This window comes from Prionailurus viverrinus, chromosome A3 (genome assembly GCF_022837055.1).
Source record: "Prionailurus viverrinus isolate Anna chromosome A3, UM_Priviv_1.0, whole genome shotgun sequence".
Lineage (NCBI taxonomy): Eukaryota > Metazoa > Chordata > Mammalia > Carnivora > Felidae > Prionailurus > Prionailurus viverrinus.
In genome coordinates this window covers 79840046-79856519 of record NC_062563.1, presented here as the reverse complement: position 1 = coordinate 79856519, position 16474 = coordinate 79840046, and the positions used below count along the sequence as shown (strand labels likewise).

Sequence of the window (16474 nt, the reverse complement as noted above, 5' to 3'; positions counted from 1 at the left end):
AACTAAAATATTTAATAATTATGATACAAAAGTGGAATTTTACTTCTTCGGTATAATTTAAGATTAGGGCCATTAAATCTTTAAAAATAATTAAGAAGTAGGATCTTTCAGTTAATTATTTTAATGACTTTTTAAATATAGGTACAGCCATAGTGCCGAAGTTCAAGTTCGACTTCAGTTCTTGACTTGTGTGTTTTCAACTCTGGGATCACCTGATCATTTCAGTAAGCTTTTTAATCAGTCTTTTAATCAGTCTTTTAATCAGTTTTTAGGTCTGTATTGACTCTTGGAAGAGTCGAGTTAAATGTGCTCATGCCTTTAGATTTCTGTAGTGATTAATTAATATTAATTCATATTCTTAATACCAAATGTCCTCAGTATGTATGGCAATATGAGCGTGACCCTGACACATTTTTGCTTCAGTCTCTGAAAATGCCAGTTTCTCAGTGGATAAACAACTCATCTCAAGAACAAGATATTTAGGGTAGGAGAAGATACTGTGTTTAGGAGTACCTGTATTTTTATTTCTTTTAATTGTAGAATCCTTCTTTCACTCTCGTTAGAAACAGCCACTGTCTATGTATTATTATTAGAGGTAATGTTACCCAAATTTGCTTGGCTTCATGGGTGATAGAGACATTTAGAAGACCTTCCTTTTACTTAGATTAATCTCAAATTCAATTTCATTAAAAATTAATCTTAAAAATTAGCCTGGTAAATTCAGGGTGTGGATCATATCTAAATCCACATGCTAAATGTTCTCAGAAGAGAAGAGGAAGCTTGATTTATTTTGGCCAGAGCTCATTTTCTCTTGCTAGACAGATTGTGTTATTTTTCACCGTCCACACTCTTTCTGTGTGTCCATGTCAACCCAAACCAACCCAAACTTGGGTTAGGACATTCCCTTTCTTTAGCTATGGTTAATATAGTCAAACTGTTATAAAGTGTTTTGCTAGCTGAGAGGTGTCATTATGGCTCTCTTAATGTCCACATCTATGCTTGAGATACACTGCTTATTTTACTGTTTAATTTCTTCAAGTTAAGCTTTTTGTAACAAATGCCACTAAAATGATACCACAAGATTATAAAATGAAGACACCTGTTTTTGATAGGAAGCTTTTGTTTCATATTGTTAGGTTTTTTATCATACCCATTATGACTGACGATATACAAGAAATAATGTAAAATATAAAAAACCAACCTTATACATGGATAAGTCAGACCAAGACAGATACTGTCCGCAAAAATAATTTCATATGACCTTTAAGTTTCATGTTTATTTAGTATAGATTCTCACTGGAAGTCATTCACTACTCTTATCAGTATTTGAATAATGAATTATTTATTTTGCTGTTCCCATCTCAGGGAGCATGGTGTAGATTCTTTGTGTATAGTCTTAAAACAGTTACTGTTGAGGTAGAATCAAAGCGAAGACTTCAGTTCTCCCATATGATTAATTGTTCTTCTCTTATTGGCACAGTTCCTTTCAGAGATGATATAGTTATTCCAAAGTTATATTCAGTGAGTGAATACTGATTTAATATACCAATATCTACTTTCTTAAAAAAATTTAGTAAAATCTTATGCATTGCCTATTGAATGTGAATTGGTGATTTCAATCATTTATGAATACACTTCTGTTTTATCATATAGTTTACTGTAATTAACCTGGATACTTTTTTTTGTTTTTTTGGTTTTTTTTTTTACAACTCTTTTCTTCTTAATTATTGAATGTATTTTAAATTAGATACTAAAGTTGGTTCTGGATTTTTTGTTGTTATTTTTTAATATTGTCTCCCAGGGGTATAAATTCTTCAACCTGTATGGTTATGTGAGAAACTGATAGATACCTATTTTCTGATCAGATTCTGTAGACTGATACTGCTACTAGGTAAATATTTTCTGAAGCCTTTTTTCTATTCTGGATCTCATCTACTTTTCCCAAGAAAGAGGTTTCTTATGATTGTACCGTATTTTCCCATCCTTTCTGATTCGGGAGCAACCCAGGCTTTGGACCCTTTATGATATACTTTAAAAATCCCTGTGATGCTTTTATTCTACCCTTTCAGATTTTCTCCTTTATCCACATTCATATTTGTGATTGCTTATAATACCTTCTTTTTGGTTCTGAGCCTTTCTTTTGCCTTCTTCCTGCCAGACTTTGGAATCATTTAATACTTGGGTCAAAGTACCACACAGATTTCATTTCATTACATTGGCTTCCCAGCTAATTGAATGCCCTGACATGTTGCTGTTTTCTTTTTTAAGCAGTCAATTACATTTTGCTTTATTCATTATACAGATCCTTTTTTTCCCCATCGTTTCCAAAAATAATGCTCATTGATATTTATTGTTTCTCTTCTATGTGCACAGAATGATCTTTAAACGTGATGTGTGTGCACTGTTAACCCTTAAACCTTAGAACTGACTCCTCAACTTTGAGGATTACCTCACCTTAATCATGTTTATTGTAATACAGTGGTATGTCCGTATTACTTATATTTTGCCTTTTGAAAGCATAAATTGTGTGAAATCTCTTGTAAGATAATTTTTATAAAATGCTATAAAATATCTCCTTGATATTTTTGCATATAGTGGTGCTTCTAGTACATTGAATTAGGACAAAAACATTGTATGTACCATGATTCAAAATTTGTAATTTTTATCTAGGGTTAAGTTTAGAGCAAGTCGACATTTTATGGCATTGTTTAGTAGAAGATTCTGAGTGTTATGATGATGCACTTCATTGGTTTTTAAATCAAGTTCGAAGTAAAGATCAACATGCCATGGGAATGGAAACCTACAAACATCTTTTCCTGGAGAAGGTAATTTTATTTCTTGACAGTTTTATTGTTTATGTTCTTTTTCCACATTTCCTTTTTATCTCTTGAAATACAAATTCTGTAATGTTCATTTTTTCCTCTTGTGACACAAATTTTTAAAATAGACATGTACTGTTTTTCAGCAGTCCTTACATAATTTTGCCACTTAGGTTTTACTTTAATTTTATCCTCTATAGTCTTTATATTGATATGAATATGAGTAAGAGCTGTATTCTCTGAATCTTCCTTAGTTAAATGGCTGTGGTTTTAGCCAATCCTATGGGAGATACAAGCCAATCTCCAGATTTTTTGTAGATTCCTAGAAAGTCATTTTTAGGAAGCACTGTCATGTCACGTTATTAAAGATATTTTTCTATCCAGTTTTTGTTCTTTTTTATCAGATGCCACAGTTGTTTCAGGTAATAAATTTCCATTTTAATTTTGAAACATTGATGATAATAAAGCACTAGACTTTATTTTATATTTATTTTTGAGATTACATAGACTGCAGAATCTCACATTACTTCTGTGGTAGAATTGAATATATATGAATGAGTTTTGGTACGTATAAACTAAATCACTTAATAGATCTACTACAAAGCTACACATGACCTTTGGGTATCTTCATTTCAATCCCTGACCTATACACAAACTGTACATGTAGCTACACATCTAATGAATGTATATAGGATAGGTATACAATAAGTGATAAAATGTTTTATTCATGCCCTCTGATTTGGAGCTAGTTATAGGTATATCTTAAAAATTGAAACAGATATTAGGTTTCAATTATGACCTGAATAAAGTTTTCATTAAATTAGTATCTATTTTAATTTTTTAAATCAGCACTAAAAATTTGAGCGGATACATTTTCTTCTTCAGTGGTTTCAATAAAATTAACTTTGTTAAATTTGTTAATCTAAATTCAATAAAATGCATTAATCATCACACTAAACTAGCTTAAATTTTTTTTTTTTTTAGATGCCCCAGCTAAAACCTGAAACAATTAGCATGACTGGGTTAAACCTGTTTCAGCATCTCTGTAACTTGGCTCGACTGGCGACCAGTGCCTATGATGGTGGTTCAAACTCTGAGGTATGGATTTAGACCTGTTATTTTATTAGGTCAGCTTAAGGAATTTTTCTTTTATTTCTCAAAGTAGATTACTGAATTATCTTACGTAGTCTACCAAGCAGAGAATTTGCTAACTGTGAAGACTGTTATTCTTAGGTTTTAAAAAGCTTTCTCTTTTGGTTTTAAAAAGCTTTATAAAGCAGATATGGTGATTTTTTTTTTTTAACAATTTCTTTTCATGTTTATTTATTTTGAGAGAGTGAGAGTGAACAGAGCACAAGCAGGGGAGGGGCAGAGAGTGAGGGAGAGAGAGAACCCAAGCAGGCTCTAGCTGTCAGCGCAGAGCCTGATGTGGGGCTCCAAGTCACCAACCATGAGATCATGACCGGAGCCAAAACCCAAGAGTCGGACGCTTAACTGACTGACTGAGCCACCCAGGTGCCCCAGATTTGGTGACTTTTTTGTTATCAAAGGTAACCCTGGTTGTGCTTAATGATAACTTATTACACATTCCTTAGAGCAGAAGAGGCAGTCTGAGTGTTCTTTTAGTCCCCTAAAAGCTCCTAGATAACATAATCAAGTAGTTTTGTCAGTTTGACGGTTGATTTGTCTGAAATCTGATTTTTATGCCATTTGTTGTTGCCAGGCTTTTACTTGCTCTTGGACAGCACTATGGAATAGAATCTACCTTAAATCATCTCTGACCATGAGGCATGACCATCCTTTCATGAATGCTCATGAATTGCTAGACTGACTTCTGGCTTACTGTTCTGTTTGCCTCATTGGGTGGCTTCTGGGTTTTCTTGAATGCATTAATTCTTAGATTCTTCTAATACAGACTAATTATTTGAAGTCTTCATTGGACGTTCCAGTTTATTAATGCTAGCTTTGATTGAGAGTATCTACTCTCATTTTTCATGAATTTTCATTAGAAATTGAGGCTGTGTTTATAAAGACAGGGAAAACTGATGTTAACCTGTGTGGTAAAGAATAATTTTAATTGGATCTGCAATGCTTTCATAGGATCTTCTTACCTTTTTTCTTTGTTTGAATTGTATTTTTTTTTTTTAATATTTTGGTCTTAATTCTTACTTTTATACATTTCAACTTGGTAATTTCAGGCAACCAGACAGATCTGTTTTACCTAAGTATTCATATTCTAATTTTGAGGTAATACTGCTTTTTAAGTGATGATATGAATGCTGAGGCTGTTCAGTTACCTATCAGAAGGGTACCTTGCTTCAGCCTGCCCAACTTTTGAGAATTTTGATTCCACCTTTTCTGTTTTCAGTGAAAACACTCTCTTTGTCATCTCATACTTAACATCATAAATTTAAGTGACATTTGGGGTTAGCATATTTTTCAAATTTTTCTGTGAATATCTTCAAGCAGTGGCTTTGTCACAGTAAGTTGGATGAAAGCATTGAAACTTTTTTCTGCTAATTATGTGTGTTTTGTTTTTATTCACCTATAGCATGTTGTGGGGATTTGAGTTTTTCCCTCTACATAGTCACAACTTTTGAGTGAAACATTATGCCCCCTCCACACACACAGAGTTAACTGCTTTATAAATAAGTAGTTTTAGAACCAATAAAGATATATTTCAGTAGTTGAGGAAACTTCCAAGGCTCTTATCATAATTTTTATTATTTAGTAACTCTGTAATAGGAATTGCCTCTGAGTACTGTATAGGTTATTAAAGGTCTTTGATAATGTGTGACTTTAAGACTTGTTATTTCAGTCTTCTAATCATTTACGTTGTTTGGCAAGTGATAAAATTTATAAATGTCATTATATTTTCTTTCTTAGCTTTGTGGTATGGACCAATTTTGGGGCATTGCTCTAAGAGCACAGTCTGGTGATGTCAGTCGAGCAGCTATCCAGTATATTAACTCCTATTATATTAATGGTGAGTGATTTGAAATACTGTCTGTGAGGATTTTTATGTGAGAATCTTTTGTTTGGCTATTTTTTGTTTAGTTTTTTTTAACATAGCTAAACATTTGATTTTCAGGTAAAACGGGTTTGGAGAAGGAGCAAGAATTTATTAGTAAGTGTATGGAGAGTCTTATGATAGCTTCTAGCAGTCTTGAACAGGAATCACACTCAAGTCTCACTGTTATAGAAAGAGGACTCCTTATGCTGAAGACACATCTGGAAGCATTTAGGAGAAGGTAATTTTTTTTATACCACATTATTAACAGTGAATTTCAGGCTTTTTTTTTTTATTGCTGACATGTACAAAAGTATTCTTAAAATTAAATTAAAGGTTTTGTTGGGGCAGGTAGAAAGCTTAACTTACCACAGGTGAAGGGTTAGTAATAGAGGTATTTTTATTCATGATATGTACCACTTTGCCATGAAATAGGCAATATAGGTTCCCAGTAAATATTGTGGAGCTTTAAAAATTCTTAAACACTGAGAAGATATGCATGAATAAGAATCTCTAGAAAGAATTCCACCTCTAAGAAAGTATTACTATGATTGAAAGGCAGAACACCACCACCAAAAAACGTTTCTAAAACCCTCACCAAGAACATCAAATAATCTCTCATAGTTGAATCAAGTTGAGTCATTTGTTTCATTTGCTGTTTTTTTTTCTTCCTGGACTAGGAGACAGTATTTTAATTTTGAATTTCCATTTACCATGGAAACATGATCAAAAAATTCTGTGTTAATGAATATCTGTATAATTAATTTAGACATACCCTGTGTAATACAGAAATAAAGCAAATTAACATTTATGAATATATCGACTGAAATGAAAGGTGAGTAGATAGTTTTAATTAAGAAATTCTGTTTGTTAAAAATCATGAGTAAATGTAAAAATACAAAGAACTGTGTTGGAAAAAATTGTTAAAATTAATCTCTCAACTTCAGAGGTTAGTTTGATAATGAATTTTACAATTGATATTTATTGAGATTCTACTTAAAATATCAGGAAATATTGAATAAAAGATATTCTACACATTCCTTATAAATAACATGGCTTCATGATTTCGTATATTTGGGCATTGCAAAATTCTTTATTTTGATTATGATTGCAATTTGTGGGAATTATACTTAAGTAATTCCTTGTGTTTTTAAAGAATGTGTAAGGGAACTCTAGAGTTTTTTTGAACAGAAACATCACAGTGCCTTGTAACTTTTACCACCGTAAAAATAAAAATAAATAAGCAAATGTGGTGATGTGTCTTATTCAAATTCATTAAAAAATTAATACATACTATTTATAATAAATTCAGATATTTTACTAAGGGAATACTACAGAAAATTAAAGTCATTGTAATCTATCTCTTCCTATTGGAGATAGTTACTGTTAATGAGATGATATATATTCTTCCAAATATCCTTTTTTGCTGCAGAGTCTACAAACCACAAACCAAAAAGGGCCTATTGGTTCAAACCCTTAGTCTTCACACAGTGTTACCTGTGTTTTTCGAATAAGTATTTATTTTAAAAGTCTTTCAAAGTAAATTAAATTTCAATGGTGCTTTTTATAAGTTGAGTGAATTTCAGTTCAAAAATCCCTTCTCAGATATACAATTTTTTTCTAACTCATGAAAAATGATTGTAGTATCCTTCGATAGAAATCTTTATATTTGTTCATGTTTCACTCTAGAAGTTAATGTTGGTATTAAGTAACTTACATAAATACTTATTTTTTGGGTGCCAAGTAGAGAAACTAGGAAACGAATATTCAAAAAACTAAGATCTAGTGTAAAAATGTCAGGTATTTTTATGCACATCTTTGTGTAGTATCACTGTACAATTTCAAGTGCTTAATGTGCTTAGTTCTGATTTAAAATTGCCTAACATTTATAGAACTACAGTATAAAGTAATGATTGTGTTTGTGTGTTCCTTATATTAAGAGAGTATATAAAACTGTCTTTTAAAAAAGATTTTCTTTAAAAAGAAAAAAGGTTATAATTTAAACCGTGGTTCTCGGCCATAGTGATTTTGTTTCCCAGGGTACGTTAGATAATGTCTGGAGACATTTTTGATTACCACAGCTGAAGGAAGAAGGGACTACTGTTGGCATTATAGTGAGTGGATAGAGACCAAGGATGCTGCTAAACATCATATAGTGCAGAAAGCTGTTTCCCCTACGTCCCCCTGCCCACAACAAATAATTATCTGGCCTCAAAAAATTAAGATCACTCTTTTGCTCAGCCATAAAAGCTGGACATTGAATACCTTCTAGGAAATCAAGTCCATTTATTCCTTTACTTTATGTCCTATTCTAGAATTGCTGGGTAGTTTTTGACATTGGTAATTCTTTTCTTAACTAAATTCAGGTATCTTGGATGCTGTCTTCAACGACTGAAAATCAGTTAGAAAACTGACAGTATTTAGTGAGTCACCTGCTAGATGCCTTTCTTCCTAAAGATTAGTCTTTGTGATTTTATTTTATAATTTTAGCCGTCATGGAATCAGTACTCAAATTCTGTTAGGCTGGTTAACATACATTTACTAGGATACATTTCTGTCTCTGAAAAATGTTTCCTAATCCTTTTTTTTCCTCTTCTGAATGTAGGAATGAAAACTTGCCATTTCACTTTCTGGATTAGTTTGTTGCTTTAAATTCCTCCTGCCTCTACTACTTCCCTCCACTCCCCCCTTTAAAAAAAATAAGTAATCTTCTCAATGGGTTTTTTTTTCCCCCCCTCAGTAATTTTTCTTGGAAACTATTTTTTAAAGGAACTCTTAGCTGTATTTATGCATTAAAGTTTAATTCAGTGTGATGAATCTAAACTTAGTGCTGTAGAGTACATTGGAATATGCTACAACCTTTTGTGGGCTTTTTCATTTTGTGAAATATTAACAACTTCTGTAACATTTAATATGGGTTAAAATGATATTCTTCCTATGTGTGGTTTTTGTGTGTTTTAGGTTTGCCTATCATCTCAGACAGTGGCAAATTGAAGGCACTGGTATTAGTAGTCATTTGAAAGCACTGAGTGACAAACAGTCCCTGCCGCTAAGGGTCGTATGCCAGCCAGCCGGACTTCCTGACAAGGTAGTTACACAATTTTAGTTTCAAAATTGATAACATTTCCCAGCTCAAGTAACTGTTTTTGTTGTATTTTTAAATTGGTTGCATCTCATATTTCAGATGACTATTGAAATGTATCCTAGTGACCAGGTAGCAGATCTTAGGGCTGAAGTAACTCATTGGTATGAAAATTTACAGAAAGAACAAATAAATCAACAAGCTCAGCTTCAGGAGTTTGGTCAAAGCAGTCGAAAGGGAGAGTTTCCTGGTAAGTCCAATGTTTAAATTTTCATATTTTCTAGGTTCTATTATATATGAACTTAGAACCTTTGGTATCTAAGGTTCTAGATACCTTTTGGTATCATGCCATTGAGTCATAGGGAAGTATTAAGGGTTGCTTCAGATGTTTTTTGCAAACATTTTTCCTCATTTTTCTTAAAATTTTATTTTTGAAGTTGTTTGATAAACAATAAGAGAGTTAGAAGTTTAGGTTTCCCTGCACTACTTAAGTACCCAGTTGTACCCAATAAATTTTCTTTGCTATTTTGATATATTTTGTTTCCCTTTTTTCCCCAGAGCATATGAAAATAATACACCCTTAAATCCCACTTGTACATCTCCCCTTCCCTCCAAAAGAGTATCATACTAAATTTTTCATACAGGCCTGAAAGGTATATTCCATTCCTCCTTTATTGTTACCACTAGTGCATTTTTAGTGTTTTTCCATAGTACATAAAATATGAGTTAATCAGAGGAACAACCATGAAAGGAAGCTGTTATAATATCAGATCTTTAAATTTTAAGTAAAATGTAATAGGCTAAGTATATATTTAGAAAAAAAAAATCTTAAAGTTTAAAAGCTTAAGGATTTTCAACCTGCCTATGTGCAGTAATTCTTTGGCATCTTTTAGTAAGGTGGATCATGCTTAAGATGGAACCACAAGTGTCTTCTCAAGTATCAGATCTTTAATTTTGTTCTTGATTAATTAATAAATATTCTTGGTACCATAGAAGAGTTGTTGAAAAGTGTCCCTCCTACCCCTATCTCTAAACCATCCATTTCCCTGCTTCTGAGGCAAATTCTGTTGTTGTTTTCTTACATACCCTTTAAGATATACCAAGATTTAATGTAAGAATATTCATGTACTTAAAACACAAATGGTAGCATTCTATTTATACTGCATGTGGAAAGTCACCTCATTAAATCTACATATCCTGTTATATGGTGGTGCGGTGATATGTTTTACTAATCCTCTGTTAATAGACATTTAGGTTGTTGGCATTTTTTTTTTTTTTTTTTTTTTTTTTTTTTGCCATTTACAAGCATGGCCACAGAGAATATCCCCACACCTATCTCATCTAATGTACATTGGGGTAAATACCTAGTTATGGGATTTTCTGGTCAAAGGTATTTTCTTTAGTTATGTTGAAATATATGTTACATAAAGAGAATATGAAATTAGTAATAATAAAATGAAATGTGTCCATGTACATACCATCCAGATTAAGACCTGGAACATTATTAGAAGCTACTTGTGTATCTCTCTTTAATATCCTCTTTTCTACTTCTCTTTAATGATGTCTTGACTTTTTAGTTTATTGTTTTTTTGTGTGTTCTTTGTAGTTTTACCTCTAATGTATATATTCCTAAAAAATGTGTTTAGTTTTGTGAAAATTATAAGCACAAATTTGATAAAGGAAAAGGGGAATACAGTTGTTATTAGAGGATCACAGAAGAAAACAAGCTAAAGAGAGTGTTTATTTTAACTTAAGGGTTTATAAAGCTTCATCTGAGGATGTCAGTGGGAAAGTTCTCAAGTATAGGTCTTGTGCTGTATACACCATTGTGCTGTATAATGTTGGCAAGACAGTGGAATACATAACAGAAATATATTGGGTATTTATTACTTTTTCTAATCTCTTCATGACCTACTACAGCTCTCAGGAATAGACTAAGAATTTCTTCCATGAGATATGAATGTTTTCTCCTGATTCAGATAAAAGGACATGGAGATGAGAGTAGACACCTCACCACCATATGGTGAAGGTAGTTCAGGTACAGATAAGAATCCAGGTCAAGTCCACTTGCCATTCCTTCCACAGGGAAGATATCATGCAGGTAACAGGAATTTTGGTCATGATGGCCCCTCAGTAATGCATTTCTGTATTATCACTGATCCTACTTTTATTCTCCAAATCTGATACATAGCAGTATGATACATTTTGTCATCCTCTTGGTTTTTCTCTTTGCCTCTGTCTTATGTTGGATATCCTTTTTTTGATATCCTATACCTTTTTTATTGGTTCACTTTTTTTTTTTCTTTCTGGAATACAATGCAATTGTTCAGTAGCTTCTCGAGAGATTGGATGGTGTAAAGTTTTGATTCTTTGAATAATCAAAAATTTTCATGTTTTTATACTTAAATGGTAATTTGGCTGGGTACACAAGTCTAGATTGGAAATAGTTTTGTTTCAGAATTTTAGAGATATTGCTGCATTGCATTTCTTCTGTTGCTGCTGTTCCAGAAGCCATTTGCTTTCCAACATTTTTAATATATTCTGTTTTCTTCTTTTGTAGGGTTTAATTAGTCTTCTCCTTGTTCTCAAATTTTGTAATACCCGGTCTGAGTATTTGTTCTGTTTTCAACTAATGTGATGGGTACTTTAGTTTTTAGTTTGGCAACTTGTATCTTTTAATTTGGGGAAATTTTCTTGAATTAGTTTATTGTTTTCCTGTCCACTATTTAATAATTTCTCTTTCTAGGAATTCTTTATTATCTACATGTTGCATCTCTTGGACTATTCCAAATTTACTTTTTTCATGTTTCATTTCTTTGACTTTAACTGAACTTCCGGTGAGATGTTTCAGCTTTATTTTGCTCAACCTTCTTTTGAGTTTTTCATTTTTTGCTGTCATGTTTTTAGTATCTAACATCTCGTTTTTGTTCCTTGAGTACTCCCATTTTCATGGTTAACATATCTTTTTGAGGCTATTTGTTTTTAATCATTGAATCTTTAAAAATCCAGACTCCTGTTTCTGCATTTTAAATAGAATGTTTAGCAAATTATCTGGTTATTTTTTATTAGTTTCATGTCATCTTTTCTCTTTTTTATCATATATTTACCATTTTGGCACTCCTCATTCCCATATATAGATCAAAATTTCCATTTGATTTCTTTCTCTTTATTTTCTTTCTTCTAATAAACTTCCTTTAAAAATGTTTGTACTTCCAAGTCTTGGTGGTATATTTTCTCAAGCTTTTGTTAAGTTCATTTTGCCTTCTCTTTTGAAGGATATTTTCACTGGACATAGAATTTTAGGTCAGGAAGTGTTTTCTTTCCAGGACTTCTTAAGGGGCTACCCAGTGTCATTTGGCTTGCAGAGTTTCTGATTGAAAGTCTTTTTTTCCCTGTCATCCTTTGTGTACGGTATGTCTTTGTAACTGTGGTTGATTTTAAAGAATATTTTTGCTGTTGTTTTGGTTTAAAATTTTTTTTTTAAAGTAAGCTGTACTCCTAAGGTGAAACTTGAACTCAAGACCCTAAGATCAAGAGTTGCTTGATCTCCTGACTGAGCCAGTCAGACAGCCCAAGAATTTTTTTTGACATTGGTTTTCAGGGGATTGATTTTAACGTGCCTTCTTGTTTCTTTGTGTTTATGTAGTTTGGGTAAGTTTAACTTCTTAGGTCTTTGGGTCTATAATATTTACCGAATTTGGAAAAGGTTAGCAATTATATGTATTTTTCAAATATTTTTTTTCTTTTTCCTTTGCCCTCAGCCTAACTTCTAGGCCTCTAATTAAATATATCCTAGACTATTAATGTCTCATAGATCACAGACTTGATTTTCTTTTCCTTTTCTTCTTCCCCTCTCTTTTTCTTTTTCTCTTTCTCTCCCTCCTTCTCCCTCTCTGTTTTCCCCTCCCCGCTTTCCTAGTCTTTGTCAGGTGTTGATCTTATTTCTGTGTTAAACCAGTATAAATCAAATGACAGGTTATAAGCCTATCTCTGGTTTGACATTTATCTTTTTGGGGTCTTGCTAGTTACCACTTCATTTGTTTTTCAACTTGCAAACTTGGTTGATATTATCTCTTCCCTTTTTCCCCCCTGTCCAATAATTAGTAAAAATTTTAAAATTCAATTTATTGGAGTTTCAAAGGATAAAAAGTATATATATTTAATATACCATCATAAGAGGGTTTTTTCAGATTTTTTGTTGCTTTTTATTGGTTAGAAACATTTTTTGAATTAAGACTTAAAATTTTTAAGTTGGTAACTCTTTCCAGAACTCTTAAGGACTAAGCAGTTCTTAAGTTAAAAAAGACGCTTTCAAAAGTGGTAAAAGAGGAGCACCTGATGGCTCAGTCAGTTAAGCATCCCACTTTTCCTTTTGGTTCAGGTTATGATCTTATGGTTTGTGAGTTCGAGTCCCACATCGGGGTCTGCACTGACAGTATGGAGCCTGCTGCTGAGTCTCTGTCCCCCCCCCCCCCCCCGCCCCTCCTGCATCCCCCTCAAAAATAAATGTAAAAAAATAAATATTTTTTTAAGAAACTGGTAAAAGATGGAAACCTCCGTTAATTATAAAAGCCAATTCAAACCATTATAATCAAAAGTTAACGTATAGTAAGTGTAGGCCTGTCTCATACCAAATAGAATTCAAGAGCCTAAATCAAGTACTAGCCACCTTAATTCTTTTTGGAACAAAGTTATGTGCGCTTAGAGTATCTGACACACTGGGAACCAAACCAGCTATATATTATCTTAGCATTCCATCACAACTAAGGATTTTTTTATCTCAATATTGTAAAAAATATAAATAATCATAGATTGTATTATCTCAGTAAGGTAGAAAAGACATTTAATAAAAACCTGCCAAAGTATCAGAAGTTGAATGTAGAGTTTTTATTGAGATATATAAATGAACACTTGACTAAGTGGGTATGCCTAGCATGTTTCTGTACACATAATAGAGATACCAAGTTAATTTATGTCTTAATGTATTCTATCTGAAATCTTAATGGAATTTTTATTTTAAATTTGATGAAATTATTCTGAATAATAAACTGTGAATACACTCAGCAATATCAGAAGTTCTGAGAGGAAAACCAAAAAGGGTAGTAGATGAGTTTTGGTACTAGCCTTTAAACATTTAAGGAATTATAGTAACACAGTTTTGGTGAAGAATTGCATCATTATGGAAAGCAGTAGGCCTACCTCACTCATTCTTGAGCTGTGTAGTGTCCATCCAATGGAATTTTTCTACATGAAGTTTATAAAATTGAACAATACTTAAGTTTAAATCATTCCTCTGATATTTCATCATTTTGCTTAATTTCCTACTCTGTCAAGCATTTCCTTTTTTAAAAAAAGTTCATGGATTAAACAATAAAATTTGAATGCCTGTTATGTTCTAGTACTGGGAATACATCTCTGAATGTAATAAAATGTCTGCCTTTATGGAACTGGGATTTTTTTTTTGGAGGAGAGAAAGATACATAATGTCAGATGCTCGTTAAGTATTTAAAGAAAGATAAAGCAGAGTAAGGGATTAATTTAGTGAAATGAGGCTCTTTAGGACCGAGGCTCACATACTGTAACCATGTATTCATGTCAGCAAATAAGTTTTTATAAAAATGTTCATTTAATGTTTTCTGCTGTTTTGAAGGAGGCCTTATGGGACCCGTCAGGATGATTTCATCTGGACATGAGTTAACAACAGATTATGATGAAAAAGCACTTCATGAGCTTGGTTTTAAGGATATGCAGGTACACACAAATGTGGTTTGACTTTTAATGTTTATTTATTTGGGGGGGGGGCGGTGTGCATGTGTGAGCAGGGGAGAGGCAGAGAGTAAGGGGGCAGAGGATCTGAGGCAGGCTCTGCACTGACAGCAGAGAGTCTGATGTGGGGCTCAAACTCACAAAGTGTGAGATCATGAGCTGAGCCAAAGTCAGACTCTTAACTGACTGAACCACCCAGGTGCCCAAGTTTTAATGATGTGTATTGACTATTAAAGTCAACAGTTGAATAGTTGAAGGTATCCTTCAAAAACAATTATTGCTTTTGTTTTAATTGTGTGTGAAGTTTTGTGGGGGGTTTTGTGAAGTTATTTTATACATAATACTTTAATTTTATACTTAATATTATACTTTTCCCTTTTGCTCTTATTTTTATAGATGGTATTTGTATCTTTGGGTGCACCAAGAAGAGAACGGAAAGGGGAAGGTGTTCAGCTGCCTGCATCTTGCCTACCACCCCCTCAGAAGGACAACATTCCTATGCTTTTGCTTTTACAAGAACCTCATTTAACTACTCTTTTTGATTTATTAGAGATGCTTGCATCATTTAAACCACCCTCAGGAAAAGTGGCAGTGGAAGATACTGAGGTGACTATATCATTTTATTTTTACAGTATATTGTTTGTCTTTCTGTTGAGTGGAAAATATTGTACTTGTAAGTGCAATAAAACCTATGAGTCCATTTATTTATTCATTAGGTATTTAACGGCCTAATATCCAAAACTAGTGTGTTTTAAGTATTGTTTTACAAGGATCAAAATAGGCAGTTTCAGCCTTCATTCGGTCTAGTGGGGAAGATAAATAATTGATATGCCTAGCAGATAGTTTTAGGTAAACTAACAGCTAAAATTTAGACACAGATGGCTACTAAAACTAACGTTATTAGGGAGTAGGGATAGGCAGAAACTCATATATATTATTTGGTCAGGGAAGGTTTCTCTGAAGGAAACCATATGTAACCTGAGCTAGAAGGATGAAAAGGAGCCACCTAAATGAAGACAATTGAGGGATCGCCTGCATACAGTAATCTGATTCCTGAAGCCCTTCATATAAGGAATCAGGCAGGTATAGGAATTGTTGGAGTGCTAATAATGAGTAGAATGTGGAGGCTAGTGGGAGAGAGGAATGAGAGGAATAAGATAGGAAAGGTGAATAGAACCAGTCTGGCCATGCAACGTGTTTTTATTTTACTCCTTTTCACTTTGTAAGGTGATCAGCAGTAAGACGTTTTAAGCAGAGGGAAGGAGCACACATTCTGATTTTGGTTTTTAAGGTAATAGGTTTGTTTGGTAAAAGTAGAAAAAGTAATAAGGAACCTAATGCATTAGTTCAAGAAAGCCCTGACGGTGCCCTGGAATAGAATGAAGGGAGTGGACAAATTAAGTGGACTGCAGGTCAGAACAACATAATTTGGTTGTGGATTGGATTAGGAGTGGAGATGGGCTCATGTTCAGGAAGAAGGAAAACAGGACATGGCATCCAGGTTTCTGTCTTGAGCAACTGGATAGATTCCATTTGAGATGAAGAATGGATGCTCCTGGGACATTAAGTGGTAATGTCAAGGAATCATATATAATTGTGTTTGGAGCTCAGAGAAGGGGTTTGGTCTGAAGAAGTAAGGTGTGGGTGATCACTATGAAGATGGTATGTAAAAAGAGTGAGATCACCTAAAGGATTCAGTATTAGTCTGCTGATATATATGTATATTTTAATGCCTTTAAATGGACTTATCCTAAGATGATATTCATTCATGTGTCTCATGCAGTGAATTATTATTTT

The 16474-nt window shown here is 33.1% G+C and overlaps 1 protein-coding gene across 2 annotated transcripts in view; it reads left to right on the top strand.

Moving 5' to 3' along the window:
- Positions 1 to 16474, top strand: part of USP34 (ubiquitin specific peptidase 34) — a 250473-nt gene that overhangs the window by 135914 nt on the left and 98085 nt on the right. For both annotated transcript variants that reach the window (XM_047854424.1, XM_047854423.1), the window contains exons 21-29: positions 142 to 224; positions 2671 to 2825; positions 3804 to 3917; positions 5706 to 5805; positions 5911 to 6070; positions 8791 to 8917; positions 9014 to 9161; positions 14562 to 14662; positions 15074 to 15283. In XM_047854424.1, coding sequence (XP_047710380.1) covers positions 142 to 224; positions 2671 to 2825; positions 3804 to 3917; positions 5706 to 5805; positions 5911 to 6070; positions 8791 to 8917; positions 9014 to 9161; positions 14562 to 14662; positions 15074 to 15283 — 1198 coding nt within the window. The remainder of the gene's footprint in view (positions 1 to 141; positions 225 to 2670; positions 2826 to 3803; positions 3918 to 5705; positions 5806 to 5910; positions 6071 to 8790; positions 8918 to 9013; positions 9162 to 14561; positions 14663 to 15073; positions 15284 to 16474) is intronic.